Source organism: Coptis chinensis, chromosome 5 (genome assembly GCF_015680905.1).
Source record: "Coptis chinensis isolate HL-2020 chromosome 5, ASM1568090v1, whole genome shotgun sequence".
Lineage (NCBI taxonomy): Eukaryota > Viridiplantae > Streptophyta > Magnoliopsida > Ranunculales > Ranunculaceae > Coptis > Coptis chinensis.
Window position 1 is genome coordinate 9,043,430 of NC_141460.1, and position 22,982 is coordinate 9,066,411.

At 36.7% G+C, this 22,982-nt stretch overlaps 3 protein-coding genes, 1 long non-coding RNA gene and 1 pseudogene across 6 annotated transcripts; 2 read left to right on the plus strand and 3 right to left on the minus strand.

Annotated features, from left to right (window-relative positions):
• Positions 1–1,719: 1,719 nt before the first annotated feature.
• LOC147496552 (uncharacterized) lies at positions 1,720–2,827 on the minus strand. Its single transcript, XR_015194822.1, has 4 exons — positions 2,726–2,827; positions 2,239–2,380; positions 2,049–2,166; positions 1,720–1,905 (listed from the first exon to the last, which is right to left on the minus strand). It is a non-coding gene; the product is annotated as an uncharacterized LOC147496552 (long non-coding RNA).
• A 2,030-nt stretch (positions 2,828–4,857) lies between these two features.
• LOC147496553 (ribonucleoside-diphosphate reductase large subunit-like) lies at positions 4,858–7,408 on the minus strand (annotated as a pseudogene). Its single transcript, XR_015196748.1, has 10 exons — positions 7,379–7,408; positions 7,233–7,294; positions 7,071–7,158; positions 6,402–6,665; positions 6,053–6,297; positions 5,770–5,846; positions 5,499–5,669; positions 5,303–5,395; positions 5,048–5,200; positions 4,858–4,941 (listed from the first exon to the last, which is right to left on the minus strand). The product of XR_015196748.1 is annotated as a ribonucleoside-diphosphate reductase large subunit-like (transcript).
• A 2,763-nt stretch (positions 7,409–10,171) lies between these two features.
• Positions 10,172–10,714, plus strand: LOC147496554 (uncharacterized). The gene has a single exon (XM_086562604.1). The coding sequence runs from the start codon at positions 10,172–10,174 to the stop codon at positions 10,712–10,714; it is 543 nt and encodes a 180-aa protein (XP_086418730.1).
• A 1,399-nt stretch (positions 10,715–12,113) lies between these two features.
• TIM8 (translocase inner membrane subunit 8) lies at positions 12,114–13,087 on the plus strand. Its single transcript, XM_086559540.1, has 2 exons — positions 12,114–12,269; positions 12,675–13,087. Exons 1-2 carry the CDS (start codon positions 12,222–12,224, stop codon positions 12,858–12,860), a joined length of 234 nt encoding a protein of 77 aa, XP_086415666.1. The 5' UTR covers positions 12,114–12,221; the 3' UTR covers positions 12,861–13,087.
• A 5,913-nt stretch (positions 13,088–19,000) lies between these two features.
• DRB3 (dsRNA-binding protein 3) lies at positions 19,001–21,088 on the minus strand. 2 transcript variants are annotated; one of them, XM_086559541.1, is made up of 4 exons: positions 20,818–21,088; positions 20,463–20,710; positions 20,154–20,373; positions 19,001–20,061 (listed from the first exon to the last, which is right to left on the minus strand). In XM_086559541.1, the coding sequence occupies exons 2-4, from the start codon at positions 20,706–20,708 to the stop codon at positions 19,175–19,177; spliced, it is 1,353 nt and encodes a 450-aa protein (XP_086415667.1). In that variant the 5' UTR covers positions 20,709–20,710; positions 20,818–21,088; the 3' UTR covers positions 19,001–19,174. The 2 variants fall into 2 exon arrangements, with proteins under 2 accessions (XP_086415667.1, XP_086415668.1); XM_086559542.1 differs by having other exon boundaries at positions 20,827–21,036.
• Positions 21,089–22,982: the final 1,894 nt, after the last annotated feature.

The window sequence follows — 22,982 nt, forward strand, 5'->3', positions numbered from 1 at the left end:
GGTTGGTATAGAGTACCCATAGAAACTGTCGATGTGTGCGACTTGCGACTTGCAACAGATTTGGGCATAATGCTAATAGATGTGACAGAGAAGCAGATGATTACCAATGACACCAACTAGGTGCACAACCTGAGGGCGAACAGAGAGTATTAGAAAATATATACCTCTACACCTAATATGCAACCCACTAGCTCTTGTTCACCAGAGATACCTTCAAGCAATGCGGATCAGTTCTTTGTGGATCTCACACCACAGAACATTGAATTAGTTGCAAGGAATGGATCTACCATACCTTCGGGGATTGTCAGAACTCAGGTGCTTGCTCTTGAGGGTATAGTGGAAAGAGAAATTGTTGTTGTTAACACTTCAACAAGACAATCTAATAGTAGGGCAGTAGTTATGTCTCCTGGAATGAACAATATACAGGTTAACATGTCTAATGAAAGATTAGGTGGTAGAACTTCCAATCCACCTTTAATTTGCAGGGTTCTAGTACACATGTGGTCGCGGTAGTACAAATGTAAGAGGGAGCTAGCACTTCTCTAGTTAGGCCGAATTCTACTAATGAGGATAACAGAACACTGAATGTTTGGGAATGTGTGGACAGGAGTAATAGAATGTAGTACTCTCCTTTAGTTTCTACCCCTATCAGAGGCCTCTTAAGACGTGAGGAACATAATTATAGTGGCATTAATCACCCAATTGTAAGCAATAACAATGTTACTTTGATGGCTCAAGATGCGGTAAATGTAACTGAAGATCAGATGGTCGAGGAACAAGAAGACTATGAGAATAGGAGGAACATGTTCATTTCTCTTGCTGGAAAGGATGGGGAATTGGAAGACAACTTGTTTGAGCCAGATCATGACCTTTTTAAGGATCAGATAGTGAATTTAGGTGGAGAGTCCTCTTTGAACCTAGGTGCTACTACAAGGGAGCAAGGGCACAATCACAAAGCCAAGCCAAAGCCAGAGGTCTCAGTCTAGTGGGCAACAATCTCAAGTAAAGGGTGGTCAAAAGGGTCAGGTAACAAAAAGAAAAGATATAATCGATGATAATATTAAGTAGTTGGAATATTAGAGGGGTTAATGAGAAGAATAAAGTTGAACAGGTTAACAAGTTCAGAATTAAAAATAAACTTGCTTTTTTGAGTTTACTCGAAACTAAGGTTAAGATTGATAAATTTGATGCAATCTCTAACACTACACCATAACAGGCTATTTGCAACGGCAAAAAAGCATTGCGAATAATTTTCGCGTGTTGGAAATTTTTGCAACGGTTAATAAGCGTTGCAAATATAAATTTTTTTGATAAACTTTTAAAGCGTTACAAATATAAATTTGCAACAAGCTTTTAATAACTAACTTTTTGTACACAAATTTAAAATATTTGCAACGGTTTTTTATTTCACAAACGCTTTTTAAGCGTTGGTAATTTGTAACGGTTTTTAACCGTTGCAAAGTTGTTAGTTAATTTAAAAAAAAATCCATTTAAAATCATTTGTAACGGTTATGAACCGTTGTTGATGGGTTGCTGATAAAAAAAAAAAAAAAATTCTCATATTTTGTAGCGACTAGCTAAACCTACAAAAAGATGCCCCCTCTTGCACCATATACATAAATCATAAATTCTTATTTAAGCTAAATTTATCCTGTACACAATACATTTTCATACTATTTTACAAATAAACCATAATATATATAAGAAAAAAAACTGATAAAGTACAAAACTAATCCAACCATATACATTCACAACTTTGAGCGATTTTCTAAACCTCACAAACTTATTGTTGAACTATCACCATAAAAAAAGTTTTCATACTATATGATCCTAAACAAGAGATAACAGCTTGCGTTGTGGAAAACCCTATGCCCATTTACTTCCACAAATGCTCCAAAAGAGATCCTAGCATTAAAATAAAATAGTCGACCAAGAAAAGATCATGAAGCAGACAATAAGGGGATCAAGACCAATTCAAACACTAAATACTGATAATCTAAGGTATAGTGGATTGAGCTTAACAGTAAAGAAGGACTAGGGATTCTCACCTCTGCAACAAAACCCAAATGGAGATTCATGAAAGATTCACATTATCAAGCACAAACTTATCTCTCAACAGCAAACGACATTGTTTGCCTGAATGCATGAAAATGCACTTTCACACCCCTACAAACAAACAAGTAAAGTTTTAGCTTAACAACAACACCAATAAGCAAACAATAACATTTCATTAATTACCTTGATGGCAATGTAGTGAAATCCATTTCCCACTAAATCTTTCGCAAAATTGAACCACTCTTGATATGAAACTTGAAGTCAATTCTCATCCACGGATTTTCTCTCTAAGAATCAATGCCTCATATCTTAATGCCAAACAACTCTGCCAAAGTCAACGAAATTAATACAAATCTATTCAAGAAACCAGTAACGCCAAAGAAAGAAAGATAATTATTACTATTATTACTACTACTACTAATACTATTACTACTACTACTACATTTGTAGAACTTTTGGCACTGGTTTCCATGAATGGAATTCCAATTTCATCAGCAAAAGCCTAAACACGTATAAGAATAGATGTCAGAAGAGTAGTTAAAGCTTATGGATGACTTCTTTAGACTATTAATATTCTAAACTGCAGTCAGTTTATCTGTTCAAGGTTGTTATATTATACCATATGCTAACAAACGGCTCAATTTTACTGAAATAAGGAAGTCCAGTTTACCTGAATCAAGTAAGCTTCAATAACGCGTGAAGAAATGAGAGAAACGGTTGTATCCCCTTGCATCAATAATTTCCAAATTGTTAATCTTGATGCCTGTTAGAAGATTTGCCAATAAGGAATACCATTAAGCGCCCGAAAAAGTTCAAAATCAACACAAACAATGGAAAAACCACTGAAACTTAATTTTTATAATCATGTTGTACATGTGTTGCAACAAGCACACAACAAGAACACTAACAAACAGGTATATAGTTTTGAGAAAGAAACCTAGAACTACTCCAAGGTTAAAACCTTTGTGGCAATATAATCCCATGAGCATGAGGGTGCTATTGATCAAGAGGGAGCTGATGCCGAACACGAGGGGGCTGCTGAGATTTCTAGTGCTGCCGAACATGAGAGGGCTGCTGAAGAACATGAGGGGGCTGCTGAAGATAACTTATTATTAGTAGCATTCCTGCAAGCTCTTTTGAGAGACAATAAATTGAGAAGAAAGAAGATCTTTATTGACTTTGTAGAAAGAGTGATGCGTCTCCTTGATGTTTTAGATATAGTCAAGTTCAGCCTCACATGTGAGGAACTTGATGCAGCTCATGTCGCCGACTGGATCTCTAAGGCAGTAAGGTGTAACGTTCAAGAACTCATTCTCTCCATTACAATGGAGCATCCTTACATATTTCCCCATTGCCTTTTCACTTTTAAATCGTTGAGGATATTGAAAATTGAGTTTGTCACGGTTTTTGGAAAGGGGACACAAAGATTTGTTGTAAATGTTCCTACTTCGGTTTCTCACCATATTTAAACAATAAAATCCAAAACAATAAAATCACGAGATAGATGCATTGGACACTGCAAAATAAAAAAATGATGATCGGCTTCTCACCGAAGAGAAGAGTCTTCTCATCCTTAACCTTAAGTTCATGATGTAGAGTTCCATCTTATTTAACCAGTAGATCAATAAAAACAAGTTTCTTTTGTCAAAAGCTCACTCTTTTTCAAGTTTTAAGAAAAGCTCACCATTTTCATTGCTAATGGAAATAGAAGAGGAAGGTGAGAAAGTAGTCACCTTAAAAGTGGCAGTGGCAGATTTTCACACAAGATTTCAACGGTTATGACCATGGGCGCAGCTACGGCAGTGAGAGAGAGGGAGGAGACCTAGTGTAGCGGCGGTGAGAGAGAGAGAGGAGAGAGACTAAAGTTATCTTTTATATTTCGACCGAAATAATAGAGCGCGATTTTTTTTGGTTTCCCTCTTTCGCAAAATTTTTGAAATTTTGATTTGTAACACTTCTAAAACGATTTTTAAGCGTTGGAAATAAATTCATGAAATTCACCTGAATTAAAGCAACACTTAACAACATTACCAACGCTTATATAGCGTTGGCAACTTGCTAATGGTAAATAACCGTTGCAAAGCAAAAAAGGGCTGTGTTGCAAATATCCTATTATGGTGTAGTGTATAGTCCAAAATTACAAAAATCCTTATTACATGCACAACGAATGATTTATTAACAGACAACTCAAGCCACATCTTTTATCCTTATTCAAATGAGAGGGGATTGAGTATTCTTCCTCCCAGAGGAAATAGAAATGTACAAAAGAAGTTACAACCCTCTAGTTACATACCTTGCTCACCGGGCACCCTTGGTACATCTCGTAAGGACCTTCTTTTGCAGCCAACTAAGAAGAAGCTTTAAGAGCATGATAATAAATAGTCTCAAATATGTCTTTGTTTAGCTGTTGTGCCTAAACAGGTTCAAGAAAAACACAATTACAACTATTTGGGGAAAACACAATAGAAAATAGTAAGCTGTAGGAAATCCCCAAACCTCAGGTGAATCAAAGGACATGCAAAGCATAATGAAAGCATCAACAAGACCCTGAACTCCTAGCCCATTTGGCCTGTGACGTAGATTTGATGTCTTTGCGGTGTCAACAGGATAATAGTTAACATCAATTATCTTATTGAGGTTTGTAGTAACTAAGGCAGTAACCTATCAATGCAGAACAACAACATAATTTAGAACTTGATGATGACATGACATAGATTAATAACAAAACTATAAAATATATGTATGGTTAACTACTCTTTGTTACTGCTAGGTATCTTGTATAAGACCATTGAAAGATGTACACTAAAGCTTGTCAAAATCAAAATAGCGGTTTTTAGAACCACTGCTTCCAACTAACTTAGATGGGTGAGACTCAATTGGAACATCCTACAACAAAAATACCAAGTCAGCATGGCAAACAAAAAGAAGATATACTTGAAATGGTCAAGCCACTTGTGTAGATACTAGTAATGCATCTAAGTATCTAACCAACCTTCTCCCGAACATATTGAAGAAGAGCAATGGAAGCCAAATTGCGCATCAGTAGTTTTTCGATGGGACTTGTGTATTCAATAATCTCAGTACACAGATTTGAAGATTTAATAGTAGCCAAATTCTACTGATTGCTTTTTCTATTGCAAGCATCCTGAAGAAATAAATGAAAATAAACCTATTAGAACAATGACCAAAAACCTCAATGGACAAAAAAGCACCTGAGCTTACCTTAAAAAGCCATCAATGAGATTACCTTAAAAAGCATATACGGTGTTCCAGTTTCTATCTGAGCTTTCAAAATCTCAAACTAGAGGTTCTGTGTAGAAATAACCTTCTTTGCCTTTCCCTGCACGTAAAAGTCACATCATACATAAAACAAAAGACCAAATTTCAGAAATCATAACCAGTCAACCATACAACAAGAACTAAAAATAGTATGTTTAACTTACAGCTCTCTCATACTACTTGTACAAGTTCTCAAACTCCTCACCCCAACAATCAGCCAAACCTGGAGCCTCATTAGGACAAAACAAAGACCACTGTCCATTTCCTTGGACTCTCTACATAAACAAGTCAGGAATCTATAGAGCATAAAATAAATCCCGAGCTCGTTGTTCTTCCTGCAAAGATGCAATTAACAGTTGAATTAATACCCACCAAAAATTAATAAAAAATTAACACTTTTTTGAGATATGAACTTAAGTAGCACCAATAGTATACCTTTCCATGATTCTTCCTAAGGTCAAGAAACTCGAAAACATCAGCATGCCATGGCTCCAAATACATAGCAAATGCACCTAAATGAATCACAAGCAAAATATAAAAGAAAAGGAACTGTCAAAACTTATTCAGAAAACAATTGAATGTATAGCAAATGCACTTAAATGTATCACATATAATGTATAGCAAACATTCACATGCATATACTTGACAATTCATGAACTCGTAAAAGGCACAATGAGACATAGTCTAAGCAGGATAGAATAGGGTATGTGACATTCACCTTTCCTCTTGCCACCTCCTTGATCAACATAGCGGGCAGTGTTATTGAACACCTTTAACATTGGAACAATGCCATTGGATGTTCCATTTGTGCCACGAATATAACTACTTGTAGCACGAATGTTATGAACAGAAACACCAATCCCTCCAAAGAGATTTGTCGATGATGACTGCACACTCCTTCAAAGTATCATATATCCCTTCAATGCTATCATCTTTCATGCAAACTAAGAAGCAACTGCTTAGCTACCCAATACAAACAATTCACCCAGTTAGAACACACATTAAAAGAGAGGCCTCAGATTGAAGAGATTCTTTTTTTTTTAAAATGTATACACAAGAAGACATACTTGGGGCCTCGGCGTCCCCACATTAAAAAGTGTGGGAGAAGCATGGGTGAACCAATGCTGGGACATCAAATGGTATGTTTTCAAAACAGATTCGATGTCATCCTTGTGGATACCAACTGAAACCCTCATCAACATGTGATGTGGTCTTTCCACAACCTTCCCCTCCATCTTCAATAGATATGATCTCTCAAGGGTCTTGAAACCAAAGTAATCATAATCAAAGTCTCTGTCATAAATGATTTCACTATCCAGTAATTCAGCATTCTAGAAAAAAGATAAAAAAAAATTGAATCATTACAAAAAGATTAATTAAATTGTAACAAGAGATCATGTCTATGTTTTACATTTTATCTCAAACCTATCTCCACACAACCAACTCAACATCCTAAACTCTGTAACTCTTAGTAGCACGACTTAATCAATAATGATCAACCAGTAATTGCCAATAAAGAACACATACTAAAATGAATTGGCTTAGTACTTTCTCAACAAATATAGATCAGATTGTTTGAACTTCCAATTAATAACAATCCGTAAGGCAAAAGTCTCAAAATTAATTAACAAACCATGAAGCGGAAACAGATCTATCGTGTCATACTAATTTATTTATAAATCAAACATGATATTCATTCACTAATAAAATTAGGGGTGAAACCGAAAGATCATTACCTTCATAATAATCTCATAAACATCATCAGCCACAAGCGGAGCTTTCTGCCCAGATCTCTTATTGAAATGATAATACATATCTTTAATCCTGTAGTAACCACCCAAATCAACCAATGTTCAAATCACAACAATAAAATTAACAAATTGGCAAAAAGGGCTTACGTCTCCGAGAACGATTTCTTCGTATTCTTATGCAAATTAGAAACCACAATCCTCGCCACAAGCTAAATCACCAAAAAACAAAAATTAATAAATAAATAAATAAATGTTAATTAATTACCCAAAAAATATCTAAAAAATACAATTACCGAAGCATAATCAAGGTGATTTGCAGTCATAGCAGTAGCAGTTTCAGTAGCAAGTTCGTCAAGTTGACTAGTAGTTTACTAGTACTAAATCTCCAGTTAACTGTCTCTCCTTTAAAAACTCTTGTAATAGATCATCTCCTGTAAGTTCTTTCACTGAAAAGAATTAGTTACTATATAGCTCCATGCATCTAAGAACTTAAGACTACGGATATATCTGTTGCTTAGTTTCTATATTTGACTGTACAAGGACAGGATCAAATCACAGGAGCTGTAAATGACTTACATCTCAATCAGAGCCGCTTGACTAATTATAACATTCCGATTAGATCAGAATCCAATATGTCCTCAATAAATGGGATCTGCCATATGAAGCCATAATTTGAGTAAAGGATATAAGGAGCAAATATTCATACTGTGGATCCCCTCCATCGAACACCACCGCTCGAGGTCTATTAAACAACAATAAAAATCAAAACTTTAGACTAACAACAACAAAATTGAAAGAATTAAACAAAAAAATTATAATAAAAAAAAATTACCCTTCTTTGACGATTTTGGAATCAATTGGTAACTGAGAAGAAAACATGAGTTTTGAGACAAAGTAACGGAGGATTCCGATTAGTACCATGAAAGAAAAGATAAGAAAACCCTAATTTGGGAAGAGAGTAGTAGCGACTGTGGGAGAGAAAGAGAGGTTTAATATTTTGACATACGATCGCAATTTCTTTTTTGTTTCTCTCTTTTTGAAATTTCGAAGTTGTTTTGGTTTTTTGGATTTCTAACACTTATCAAACGGTTTTCAAGTGTTAGAAATTAATTCTTAAAATTCATCCGAATTTAACTAACACTTTACAGCATTCCCAACGTTTAGAAAGCGTTGGCAAATTACCAATGGCTAAAAACTGTTAGAAAGCAAAAAAAGTGTTGTTACAAATATCCTGTTATGGTGTAGTATAAGGTGTGTTGTCCTTCATGGGAGTTTCTTAACAATTACTCTAGTGACTGTTATGGAAGAATATGGTTGAGCTGGAACACAAGGTTATTGAAGGTTCAAAAACTGGTAGAGAATACTCAGTTTATTCATTGTAGAGTTACTATATGCTTCCAGTTACGCAAGATTTTCTGCTCACTGTGGTTTATGCTAGCAACAATCGAGTAAATAAACTAGTTTTATGGGAAGAATTAGTATGTTTGAGCAGAAGTATACAAGAATCATGGTGTGTTATAGGTGATTTTAATAATATTTTGTTATCCAATGAAAGAGTAGAGTGAGTTAGTGCATCCAAAAGAGACAACCCCTCGGGTTAATTGTTTGAATACAGTGGGCCTTTATGATCATAAGGCAATAGGCAACTTCTTTACATGGTCAAGCTTTGGAGATGCTTATAGCAGGAAGTACTCAAAGATAGACAGATGTTTGGTAAATGCAGATTGGTCTGTGAAATATCAGAACTCCTCGGTTGAGTTTCTTACTCGGGGATTTTTTTTATCACTACCCAGTTGTTTTGTCCATTTTGGAAGCAAGAAGATGCAAGCCCCCGTTTCGTTCTATAATTGTTGGTTAGCTATGCCTGAGTTTCCATCTACATTAACTAAGGCATGGAGTATTTAATATTTTGGAAATCCATCCTTTATGTTCTCCAAAAAACTTAAGAATCTTAAGCAAGATCTTAAAAAGGTGGCCCAAAATTACCTCTATAGAGTTTCAGAGGAACACTGAGAGTGCCAGGCAGTTCCTTGACTCTTTACATAAGCTTCTTCAACAAACTCCTTTTGATGTGGACCTTTGTTGTAAAGAGAAGCAAGCTCGAACTCAACTGTGTGTTTCTGATGCAAATTGAGGAAGAGGAGTTAAGGCAGAAAACTAATACTGATTGGTTAACATTTGGTGATAAAGGTAATTCTTTCTTTCATAATGCTTTAAAAGAGAAGAAGATCAGGAATAGTATATGGGCAGTCTAGGATACCCAAGGCATCATAAGAGAAGGCCAAAAACAAGTCCTTGGGGCTTTTGTCTCTTATTATACTGAGCTACTTGGCAATGAGGCACAGTATAATTGCCCAAGTCAGATTTTGGAAGAAGTTAAGCTTAAAGTTCTTGATCACAACCAAGCAGAGGCACTTGTGAAAGACATTTCAAGTGAGGAAATTAAGTCCGCTTTATTTTCTATGGAAGAGAACAAATCACCGGGGCTGGATGGATTCAATGCATTCTTCTTTAAGAAGAGTTGGGAACATATAGGTGATGACTTTATTAAAGTAGTTAAACATATTTTCTTTAGTAGAACTATGCATATGGGTATAAATGCAACTCACTTGTGTTTAATTCCTAAATGTTTATCTCTTGCTTCAGTTGAATAGTTTAGGCCTACAACATGTTGTAATACTATGTATAAATGTGTTTCAAAGGTACTAACTAACAGGTTAAAGATTTGCCTACCTAAGCTTATCTCCTCTACTCAAGCTACCTTTGTTCCTGGAAAGAGTCTACAAGACAACTTGTTGCTTGCACATGAGCTTATGAGAGTATATAACAGAAAGAATGGAACGAGAAGATGTGCCATTAAGCTTGACATCAAAAAAGCTTATGACTTGGTTAATTGGAAGTCTTTGGAGTTAATACTACAAAGATTCAGATTTCCTTCAGTGTTCATTAACTGGTTGAATATGCGTTATTCTTGCCCCTCTCACTCTATTATGATAAATGGCTCATCTGAAGGCTTCTTTGTTAGAAAGAAGGGATCAGACTCAGACTAAGGTGATCCAGTTTCCCCTTTCTTATTTGTTTTAGTTATGGAAATCTTAAGTGGATTGCTTCAGAAAGGGTTGGCTACAAAGGCTATTGTGGCACATTCAAATTGCAAGAAATTAGACAGAGAGATAACATCAGTTGAAGCAATAAAACAGATTCTTCAAACTTTTGCTCTGGCTATGAGACTTCACCTTAGTAACTCTAAGACTACAATTCTCTCTAGTAGTATGAATTATATGGAAAGCATTAAGTTGGGCGCAGTCATGGATATTGCATTGGCAGTCCCACTAGTTACATATTTGGGACTCCCACTTACATCCTCTAGGTTGGGAGTGAAGGACTGCCTTCCGCTTATAGAAAGATTGACTGGTAGAATTGAGAATTGGAAGAATGTTAGTTTGTCAAAGGCGGGAATACTAGAACTTATCAAGTCTGTGCTATCTTCTTTCCAAGTGTACTGGGCTAGGTCTTTTGTCCTACCTAAGCAAGTACTTGACAAAGTGGCTAAGATATGTAATAAATTTTTGTGGGCTGGTCCGGAGATGAAGCACAAAATGCACCATGCCATCCAAGATATGTTGTGATACTCAAAAGAACAAGGAGGATTATATTTGGTATTGTTGATCCAAGGACTTGGAATTATGCGTCTTGTTGTGGATTGGTTTATAGAATAGCTGCTAAAGAACAATCAATCTGGGTTGAGTGGACTTGGATGCAACAGATAAAGGACAAATATTTTTGGACAATGAAGGTGCCAAGTGATTGTTCATGGGTATAGGGAGGAGTCTTACAACATAGAGAGACAGCTCGGAAGTATATTAAGTATACTATAGCTAATGGAGAAGATACATGGTTTTTCTAGCATGACCCCTAGCTGACAGATAAACCTATGTGGACCCAATTTTCTGTTAGGAATCTCTTTGACTTCCCAGTTGACAAGAGAGTTAGTCATATTCTCTCAAATGGGATGTGGAATTAAAAATCATAATGCTTCAATTCAAGATAAGGATATGAGAAGTGTTATACTACAAGTTTAAATCAATAATTTTGTTGAAAAGGGCCGAGTAGTTTGGACCCCAATTTAGTTACAGGTGCTTTCACTTTTAAGTATGCTTATAAGGCTTTGAGAAAGATTAGAGAAGAGCTTAAATGGTATAAGGTGGTGTGGGGAAAGTTGGTGGCTCCTAAACATTCTTTTACCATGTGACAATTATTTGTAGGTTCTTTACCAACACAAGACAGGCTTATGACCAAGAAAGTGTTGAGCCACTCGAGTTGTTGTCTAATTCTCCTTTTTCTTATTTTTTAAAAGTGCAAAATGCAAAGTGTGTGTATATATATAAGAATGGTGTCTCTTTAAAGAGTCACCGCGCCTTTTCAAAGGTGTCTCTACGAAAAGTAGGGCAGGGAACGGGTCGAATATGGTTGTATGAGTTGTATCTGAAGTTTTTCATCGTATCCAAATCTGAATTCGAATAGAACCCGAATCTGAATTACACTAAAATTTTATATTTAATTGAAAATAATATAATATTTTATTATTTCTCCGCATCCGATCCCCGACTGGATATATCCGTATCCGAATTCAAAAACAGATATATTTTTTGACCCGATTTCAACGAAAATGCATCACACCTTTTCAAAGAGGACTTTTCCTAAAGGTACGGCTCAAAAAACATATATTTTGAGTCTAACCACCAAAAGACACATAGGAGCCAAAGGTGCACCCTTGGAATCAAGTGAGTTTTCATTCACATAATTCCAACAAGTTCAAGCACTATCCTGGGTTGATATAACGGTGTACAAGTAAAAATACAACTGCAGGAAAAACACAAAGGATCATGTTGTATGTCGATCATGCTTCACCCCATTTGTTTTTGATATACATTTCGCTTTTTTAACATCAGAAGCTATTTAAAGGATCGGTGGTCCATTGAATATGTGTTGACGAAATATCAACTGATAAAATGCCGACATACGAAATACCGCGGCATTTTGGGTAGAAAGATAAGTAGTAGGGGTTTTAGGGTTTAACAAAATCTTGTTGGGAGAAAAAAAAAGAGAGACGGGAGCTCAAGCCTCAAAGCAAAGATGGATCCTTCAGCTCTCAACTCAGCCGAATTGCAGCACTTTCTCGATGTAAGTTCCTCGAAATGTAATAACGTCATCGTTTCATTATAGCTGAGTTGTTTGTCTTGTCAAATATTTTTAGACCATTTGAAATTAATCAGTTATGTAGATGAACTATCAATTTGGGGGGACACTGTTTTAAAGCCTATCTCCACATAATATGCAGTCTGTGTAGCTTTTCATCATAAAGAGAATTGAGACATTAACTTAAATCACATCAACAAGTTATATTTCTTTCAAGTTAGATGTTGGTTGATGAGAAAGTGTGAACATTTTATTATCTTTTATCTGTTTATAAGCAGTTGGCTACTCTATTTTACTATTTAGACTTCTCCATGAACGCGGGAGAGCTCGTACTGAGTGGATCTACTTTCAAAATATGCTACTGAACCATTTGGATCATCTTTTATGCAGCAAGAAAAGCAGAGAGCAATGGTTCAAGAGATGGTGGGAAAACTTACAGATGTATGCTGGGACAAGTGCATCACTGGGACACCAGGAAGCAAGTTCAGTTCTAGCGAAGCAACTTGCCTTAGTAACTGTGCTCAAAGGTACATGGATATGACCATTATGATAATGAAACGTTTTCAGTCACAGTGAAAGAAAGCATGGTGTCGGTGATGTTTTTGTGCACATCCATGCAACACGCTTAGTCCATTGCATTTGTTGACTAATTATTAGGAGAAAGTGTTTTGTAACCTTGCATGTAAGGATTACTTTTAAACTGTTACAGTGAAGGGGATAATTTTTGGCTTTTACTACAATCATGGTTGTTGACTTGTTGGTAAACTTTGTGTCAGTCGATGGATAGAGATGTCTTTCTTGGAGCTTAAGTTTGTGTGGATGTGTTGTGTTTCCTTGGTCAAATAGCTACTGCTATTATTTTTTTTACTCCTGAATTTTCTTTCCCATTTCTTCCGGTTATTACCTTTTGTACGCCTGACTTTTCTTTTTTTTTTATTTCTTCCTGTTTGTGTTGAAGGCAATAGCCAAATGCCAGTATGGTAGGTCGAAGAATCACAGTATAATTGGTTTGCTCATATGTTACTCGGATGAGTTAGTGAAGCATATTTTATGATACAGAGCAAGAGCCTATTGACTAATTGTTCTCTTATAATCTGTAATGGACTTAGGAATATAAAGTAGAGAACCCCACTAGTGAATTTTGGCAAGTCTCTCATGGTTAGATCAGTCACGGTTCACCCAAGTGTTGTATACCCAGAGGCTAGGGATGGAATTTAAGTGTGGGCTTGTATTGATCCATTTCATCATTGGTTAGATTTAAGCTCGCTTTCATGTTTTGAAATATTCAATACAGGTCGAGTCGTTGAAGGTTATTGTAGCAGCAATTCAAAAGGTTATGACCTCAGGTCGTTCACATGATTAATGTTTGAGTGGTATGTACAGTCTGAGTTTCACTTTACGTCAGGCCAGCGTGAACAGTTTCAGTGACTTTTCGATCTGCATTGTGTTGGGTTTGGTGATAAGCAGGAAATTGTTTTGTGTTTCATCTCCATTTGTGATGGATTGTTGTGAATTCGAGTTTTGGTGTGGTCCATGATGCTAGCTATAGAAAACATTAGGTAGTAGTGTAGCACCCTTAATTTTATCTCTCAATGAGTTCCATTTTCCTCTTTCTATTCGTCACTGACTATTTCACTCGTTGCTATGTTTCTGTTGTTGTGTTTCACTCAGTTCTGCCCATTCACTTTCATTTTACTGAGTAGTTTTTAACCTGCAATATTGAAATAGAAGCTGTTGCTATTGTTCTGTTGTTGTCTTTCTCTCTGTTCTGCCTTTTCATTTTCATTTTGCTGAGTAGTTTTTGGCCTGCAATATTGAAGTCTAGAAGCTGTTTCGTGGGAGTGATCTTTTTTTCGCATTGAAAATTTCAAATAGGCTCAAATGCTCACTTTCTCATTTGGGAGTAGATGGTATGAGACCTTTCTACTAAACTTGATAAATCAAATTTGATCATTTAACTCACTAGGCGTGACAGTGTACCATCACTTTTGCACTTGCATTATTGGTATGCCTGATAAATTCACTTGGGCCAAGGATTTGGATGGTTTGGTAAGAGCGTGTCTCAAGTGCAAAGACCATTTGGGAGGGCCTTTATAGTTTTCTATGCCATGTGGTATAGAGGAGTTTGATGGAAAGGTAAGAACAGGAGTATGAATGGAAGTAGGGTGTGTTATGAGAACTGGGTTAAGAATGGGAATGTTCTTGGGCGTGACTAGAATTGTTATGGTTAATCCATAACCCATATGGTAATACTTTGCCTTAGTGGTGAGTGGATTTGGGACCACGAAATGGAGAAGAAAGGCTGGCTGATACTTAATTCGACAATGAACCAGAAAAGTGTTGATGGTTAGTATGTTACTTGAAGATGCTCTAGTTGATTAACTGGACCATGACATGTTAGCATGTACCGAACCATGATTGGGATCCAAACGACCTTTACTTTCACATTATCATTATATTGTTTCTGTTATTCCACAATATCTCTACTGTGCGAGTGGCAAATTGCAACATTGGAAAACTTCAACTCTGCAGTCATATGCACTCAAGTGGTTGTTTGTCAACTCAAACCATGTTATATTTGTTATGCAATGTACGAATCCTGTCATATAAATAGTATTAATTGCTCTTTAGTTTTGCTCTGAGTTTTTAAGATCTGATTACGATGGTCATACTCATTTGATGACTAGTTAAACAACTAGAATAGTGAGTACTTTGAGACCGTAGATAGGCACCCAAAATCAGATCGCTATTCTCTACAACTTTCTTTAATTAATTTTCGATTTTCAATCAAATGCTTAAATTTATGCCCATAGAATGTAAGCTTGAGCCCTGCGATGGTTTTATGTGACATAGGAAAATATATATATATATATGATTGATTGATTGCGCATATTTACATTAAGATAGATGTACATCTTTATGATATGTGCGGAAGTTCTATCTAGACTCCTTGACAAGGTCGAAATCAACAAGCAACTCCATGGGATCAAAATTAGCCGATCAGATACTCCCATATTTCACTTGCTATTTGCTGATGACAGTTTTATTTTTTGCAAAGCTAATATTGATAAATCTCACAAGTTCAGAGATATCCTCGATGTTTTTAAGAATGTCAGGAAATAAATTTTCAAAAATCTGGCATTTTCTTCAGCAAGCTAGAACACTTACCACAAACACCAGAGATTGATGAAAAAGATTCTTAATATTAGCAAAAGCATTACTTTGGACAAGTACCTGGGAGCACCTTTGGTATTAAGATTCTCGAGTTTTTCACAAGACTTCAATGAGATCACTACTCGAGTTTTTCAAATGATGGAAGGCTAGAGAGCTAAGATTCTCTCCCAGGCAGGAAAAGTCACTCTCATCAAATCAGTCACTTCAACCATACCGTCCTATCTTATGTCAATATTTGATGTACCATTTACCACATGTTCCAAAGTAGACTCAATGAATGCAAACTTCTTTTGGGGACAGAATGAGAACAATGCAAACAAAACTCATTTCATTTGCTAGAACAAAGTTTGTCAACCCAAATCAAAGGGCGGGCTAGGCATCCGACTTGCCTCAAAGCACAACATAACTTTACTGGCTAAACTTTTTTAGAGATTGATCAAAAAACCTGAAAAGAATTGGGCATCTAGCCTTATCAAAAAGTATTCTCCTAGAACACCCATTCTCAGAGCAAAAAGCTCGTCTCATTCCTCCAAAATTTGGAAAAGCATTATAAAAGCTCGCAATGAAATCCTGCCAAACTTGTATTGACATAGTGGTAATGGTGCAAACATTAACATTTGGTTGGATCCGTAGATCCCTACCATACGTGACTATAAACCTTTTGGGCCACCACCCAAGCCAAACCAGTTTAAATTTGTATCCGATTTTATTGATCCCATAACCAAGGTATGAAACTTGGATATTATAAACGAGTTATTCATCTCCGTAATGGCAGACGAAATTCTTAAGATCCCACTCAATCAGACTGTTCATGACGATACTATCAGATGGTTGGGAGAGAAGAATGATGAACTCACAGTTAAATTAATGTACAAGTATCTTAGTAGTGATTACTAAGAAAATTCACATTTTTCTTGGAATTACATCTGGCACCTCGACACTGCTCAACGGGTAAAGCTCTTCTTATGGAAAGCAGTAAAAAAATACCTTGCCCACAAAGAAAAATTTGAGTTACCAGAATATAGTCCAGTCATCTACCTGTCTGAAATGTAATAACCAGGTAGAGTCAACCTCCCATGCTCTCTTCCATTGTATTATGCTCAAGCGTATTTAGTATGATTCTGGTCTTGGCCTAAAATTGGAACCCGAGTAATAATCTCAGCTCCGTCTTAAGTAGTCTTATCAATCGACACAATAATAAGCACGATATCATTGGCATGCTTAGCTCTGTAGCTACAACCATGTACTCCATATGGATCGATCAGAATGACCTCACCTTCAACAACAAGCAAACTCCTATCACCGCTATCCTCTTCAGGGCAAACACTTACATCACCAAGAACAACCAACTATTTATCAGGAGTACCAATTGGCCCAACATAGGCTTAGATTGGCGTTACATATCTACAGATGCATCTTGGGTGGACAATTACACCGAAGCAGGCCTTGGTTTTGCTTTATATATGGAACTCTATTGGTATATGCATTGGTGCAGGACATGATAGGGTTAGAGTTGGGGACGCATAAGAGGCTGAAGGCAAAGCTATCCTTGAAGGACTACAATTAGCACAATGGTTGTAAATCAATAAAATAGCAATATTGTCAGACTATCAAACCTTTGTTGATGTCGTAGAGGAACAATGCTTTCCTGGGGAGCAACGTCTATATCTCATGATATATATACTTCTTATTATCTAAATTAGTTGAGTATAAACTTTATTATGTTAGTAGAATCCTGAACTTTGTCGCCCATAGTTTAGTTTTTAGAGGTAGACGGTCCGTATTTTTGTCTGGACTCTGTTTCAGTACGGTCCTTAATTGAGTTATCATCGAGTCTGTAATTTTTTAATCTTAGAGAGTCAACCCCATTAGGAGCTAACTCCCTTCTGCTCAAAAAAAAAAAAAAAAAAAAAAAAAAAGAAAGAAAGAAAGATAGATGTACATTACGCATGGAAAAATGTTGCTCAAAATATGGAACGTTCTCGTCTTTCCTTTTTCTTTTGGCCAAGTCCTTATCATACAGTCGTGGGCATGCACGAGTTACACACGTCTGTATTTTTCATGGCGGAAATTGAACTTTTGTTACCATTCATGTGGCAAAGAATCCTTAGAAATGACCACAATCGACCTAATCAGGCACTTATTACTTGTGCACATGAATTTGGGTTGTGTAATGTATTAGGAAGCTCTGTAGGATTTCAGCAATGCTAAGTGGAGCCCTGTGTATGACATGTGCACATGAATTTGGTTATTGAGTTTAAAAGTTAGAACCTTAATTAGGTCTTCTTTTGGGCTCCAGGTAGTGTTGTATCCATAGTTGGTGATTCCGAATGAAATTTTGGAATTTCGTTTGGAATTTCAAATTAAAAAAAAAACGGAATTCTGAATATAGAATTGAAATATCCAAAATCATCTGAAATTCTAAATATGATAGGAGTCAAAATTTAATAAATTTCAAATTTTAAATTTGTCAGAATTCCGAAAATTCTGAAATTCCGAACTATGAACTATGGTTGTATCTCCCCTTCTCTCTCATGTCTCTGGCTAAAGAGAGTGGCGTGGCCTGCTCAGTGGCAACTCAATTTGTGAGTTGCATACACGCACTTAGAACGCACAACTCTCTCTTGAGATTGCAAAACTAACGTGATTGGTAGCTTCCTACCCAGTGGAAATGTTGTATTTTCTAGGAAGTGGCGTGTATTTGGTGTATATATGCAACTCAAAGAGAGTTATCTGCTACTCTGCTAGCAGCCTAGCACTTGTATTTTTTGGTTTCAACTTTCACGTATGTGAAATAAAAAAAGGGTCTATCTCACGTATAAAAAAAATTATTTTCCACTCTATCTCAAAAGAAACGCTTGGAAGTAATGCAAGTTTCCTAGCATTCCCCCCTCTTCGAACAAGTAATTCACAATGTTTCCATTTCTCAGCCTTTGTTGTTTGATACTTGTAGTTTCAGACTTACTTTTAAGAACTTAAATTAGCTAGGGCTAAATAGAAGTTATGGTACTAAATACCAAGTGCTATGGACTGGACTACTTATCTATCCATTTTAATGCAGTTTACTACTTGACATCCAATAAAAAAAGTTCCATGCAAACTGGATCTAACTGCCTAAGATGATTGCAGATTGGTCACTGCCCAGTGCCCACTGGTGAAATGAGGAGGTAAAGTGGAACATAAACAATGGTGATGGGAAAAGATGGCTCATTAAGACTCAAGAGAGAGAAGTGAGGAGACAAATAATGTAATAAATTTCTCATTGTGAGAGCTGAGAGGTGCATTAATGGAGAGGACAAGACCATTTAATGTCTGACCACAACTTAACAGTTCGCGTTTATCACTGCATTTGTTTCTTCTCCAGGTCTGCATTCAATGCTCTAACCCATCTCCTCTGTCCACCACCACCTTCTTCCTTATCTCTTCAATCCATTCTACAGATCTCAATTAATGCTTTCTTTTTTCCCCTGCATCGCTCCACTACTCATAGACCTTACTCTACTTTTGGTGAATACATTTATTTATACATTATACATATCATGTCAAACAAAAAGATAATTCAAATAAAACATAAAAAATGTATCAAAAAACAGTCCATTAGTTGATCATGCATTCAGAAGCCAAAGGCTATAGTTCTGGAGAATACCCATCAAGAAAAAAGTTCCAAAATATGATAAAAATTGGACTCAGAACGATAAGATGTATGTTGATTGCTTTCATAAGTGTAGGCTGTTGAGCTTTGAGCTGGCTGTTGGGACCTCTTGTTCTGCTTGTTTCAACACTGTGTCTGAAACAGATGGTATTAAGTCTTGCTTCTTCTGAGGTGCTATTGGAGAATTTGATGAAGGGGGCCTCATTGGTGGGGTTGCACATACTGGAATCACTGATCTGATGTGAACGGCTGGGGCTATGTTATGCACATGGAATCCCCCACTGTTGAGCATTCTTTGAGAAGTGGTAGCATTGCTTCCATTAGTACGTATTCCCATTGAAGTTGCAGGTCTATATGGTCTTGGATGAATATTTTGTTGAGTGTGATCGAGGAATGATGAGTTAAATGGACTCAGATATTTTGGTTGTTGCCTGAAAACAGAATTTGGATTTGCGTTGTTGGGATCCTTCCCAGTGGGCTTCTCTGTGATAATTGCCTTCTTGCATAGCCATTCATCTTCGTCTTTCTGATGCTCTTCCAATGGAGGTGCGATATCTTGTTTCATGGCTAGGGAGTTGCTCTTGACTTGTACTGGTATGCCCTTGTTCGGTGAACATAGGGAGGAGTAGTTGCTTTCATCTGTGGATGAACTCGGTGGTAAGATCTTTGAAGACGTGGAAAGAGCTCTAGGAAGTAGAGCTGTGCGTTGTTGGATTGAACAACTAGAAGAGGAATCAGATGACAGACCCATAGTCCTCCATTGCTGATGCTGCAAGACCCTATGATCCAAAATCAATCTTTTCCTTACTTGACTCTGATTCCTATGTCTTAGTGTTCTGTTTTCCCTTTTGGCACTGAACTTTGAAAGCACTCTTGCTACTACTAAATGCTCTTGCTCTTCACTACTCTCAGTTTCTTTCTTTGTCTGAGATGTAGAACCCACAATTGACACTGAGCACGTAGGCAATCAGGATAATGATCAGAACAAGTATGTACATATGAGTATAACCTTTGGAAAGGAGAATCATAAAAACGGAACTTACTTTGTTTGAGAGCAGACCAAGCAGCCATGGCAGCATTCTTCTCAGCTTGTTTCTTAGTCCTCGCTGGTTCACCAGTGAAATTTAATCCAGCGAGCTCCACAATAGAAGTGAAAACAGGTAGGTGGCCCGGACCTGATCTCTCTGTAATGTAAACAGGGAGATCCAGACCAGCTCTATGCGCAGTTTCTTGAAGTAAGTTCTTGTACACTCCAATTTCATCCTATATATACAAATAATGGAAGAGAAATCATAAGAGAAAAGTGGTATCTTCCAAATCTGCTCTCCATGCTAAAAGCAAGATGAACTTACAAGAACCCTTGCAGCTAATAACCTTGAAGGACCCCTTGTAGAAAGGGAACTGAGTGCTACTTCAGCTGCTGCATGTTCTGCTTGTCTCAGTGTGGTGCAATAGCTAGGACCTTCAAAGACCTCACCATTGAAGTTCACAGAAGCTTTAAACCTTGGCGCATGATCTGGACCCTCTCTAATACATGCATATGAAGGAAGATTGAAGCAGCTTCTTTGTGCTAGTTCTTGCAACTGGTTCTTATACATACCTACATGAATAATACATTACACAATCAAATAATTTAGAAACAGAGAAACTATACCACACCTACCATCCAAAACTAGAAAATTAGTACATGCAAGACAAGAAAGCTACCTACGAAACCTGATGAAAGTGGGAAAGCATCAAAGAACCTCTCACTTCAGCTCAAGCAACAAACATCTTATGAAGAGAGGTTTCGAGTAAGAGATACAATACTTCAGCATGAGCATGGTGATTGAGTTTGAAATGTAATAAAAAAGAAAAGACAACTGATGTTTGAACTTTGAAACTGAAGAAGCTTTTATCTCTGAGCCTACTGTTAAAAATTTGTTACCCAAGAAAAGTATTTTTATTGTTTGATGCAGATTTTCCAATAAAACACATCTTCCCATAAGAAAACTAGTCTACTCTCCCTATCAGTGAGTGGGATCTACGCAATTAATAAGGGACTTTATGGTATTTTAACTTATAATTTTGCTACTTCTATACAAAGTCAATGTTGCCCACCAACTTCACATCAGGACCATAGGATGTTGTGAGAGAGAAGGTGACACAATCAATATTTGTTATATAGATCTTTTCTTACAGAGTCAACTCCGACAAAGGTCAACTGCAAAAAAATTTCACGGGTTAGATGTGGGCACGTGAGAGCCAGCACGTAATATAGACTCGTCCGATGCTACAAGGCTACACAAAGATGACCAGAGTCGCAATATAATAGCATTGCTTGTGACCTGTGTAAGAGCATCTCTATGTCATAGTATCATCTACCAATTTTTCCAAATTTGTTTCAAAAACTCGAAATTTTATGGAAGCAAATTCGGTCGCATCTTTGAAAGTAAATTTGGGATTTCGGATGTAGATGTGGCGCGACAGGGGTAATGTTGTTCCAATTTTTTTTTTGACTTTAACCAACACTCTGAGCCATTACTAATGTCGCACGTCATTGCCACTGTCACGTGCTCCAACGAGAAAAATACGAGCAAAAAATGGCCGGAATTCTACATCCATATATCTACACTCATTTCCTTATTCATTTTACATACACTCAACCCAAACATTCTTATCAAACAACTCAACCATTTCACATTAATCATCAACAAACAACACACACACATTGCTAAAAAATAGATCATGAAGTGTATGAGCTTTTTCCCATTCAATCTTCATCATCTTCATCTTCATCTTCATCTTCTTCTTCTTCTTCATCTTTCCGGCGGAAGACTCGGTAGATAGTCTTGATAAATAATTTGTTAAAGTCATTCCCCTTATGAATCACAATTTGGTTGGACTTGCTCAAGCACAAGTACATGCTCCGAAGGCACCACAGGTGGTTCAAAGAAGTGTCGAAAAGTGAAACATAGAAACTATGCTTTAACTTTGGAAATCTTGAAGGCCAACTACATACTTCGTCGATCGTCCTATTTTTCCGAAAGATGATTCAAACGGCGTTTTCATATGAAAAAAAATCTTTATTCCTTCCAATCTTCAACAATATTCAGACTCATTTTAAGTATTTTCAGCCTAAATTTAACAATACTGGTAAATCTGGGATAAATCCTTTGATCAGGGTGGCTTCAACTTTGCGTATTCTTGGTTATGGTACGGTTGCTGATCAAATTGACGATCAATTATACATTTTCGAGCAATCTGGAAACCAGGTGTTGAGACATTTCTGTGATGCAATTATCAAATTGTACGGTTTAGTCTACTTGCAAAGGCCAAATATTGCAGACATAGAACGCTTGCTTGCACATTCAATTCTGCCAAACGTGGATGGCCAAGTATGTTGGGAAGTATTGATTGCATGCATTAAGAATGACATAATTGTCCAACTGGATGGCAATGTGCTTACTGTTGTCGTTATGGAAAACCATCTGTTATTCTCGAAGCTATTACAACCGAAGACCTGTGGATATGACATTCTTTCTTTGGGATGTCAGAGTCACACAATGACATCAACGTGTTTGACAACTCGCCGGTATTTAAGCACGTGATCAATGGTACTTCCCCACTTGTTTATTTTGATGTAAATTATCATAGCTACAATATGGGTTATTATTTAGCTGATGGTATCTATTCTGACTATGCGGCATTTATACAAATAATTTCAAAACCTAATGCTCTAAAGATGAAGAGGTTCGCAACGATACAGGAAGCTACAAGGAAAGATATTGAAAGTGCTTTTGGGGTGGGTTTGCAATCTAAATTTGAGATTTTGGCAAAAACTTGCAAATTATGGCATGTGGAGACAATGGGTACTGTTATTAGAGCATGTA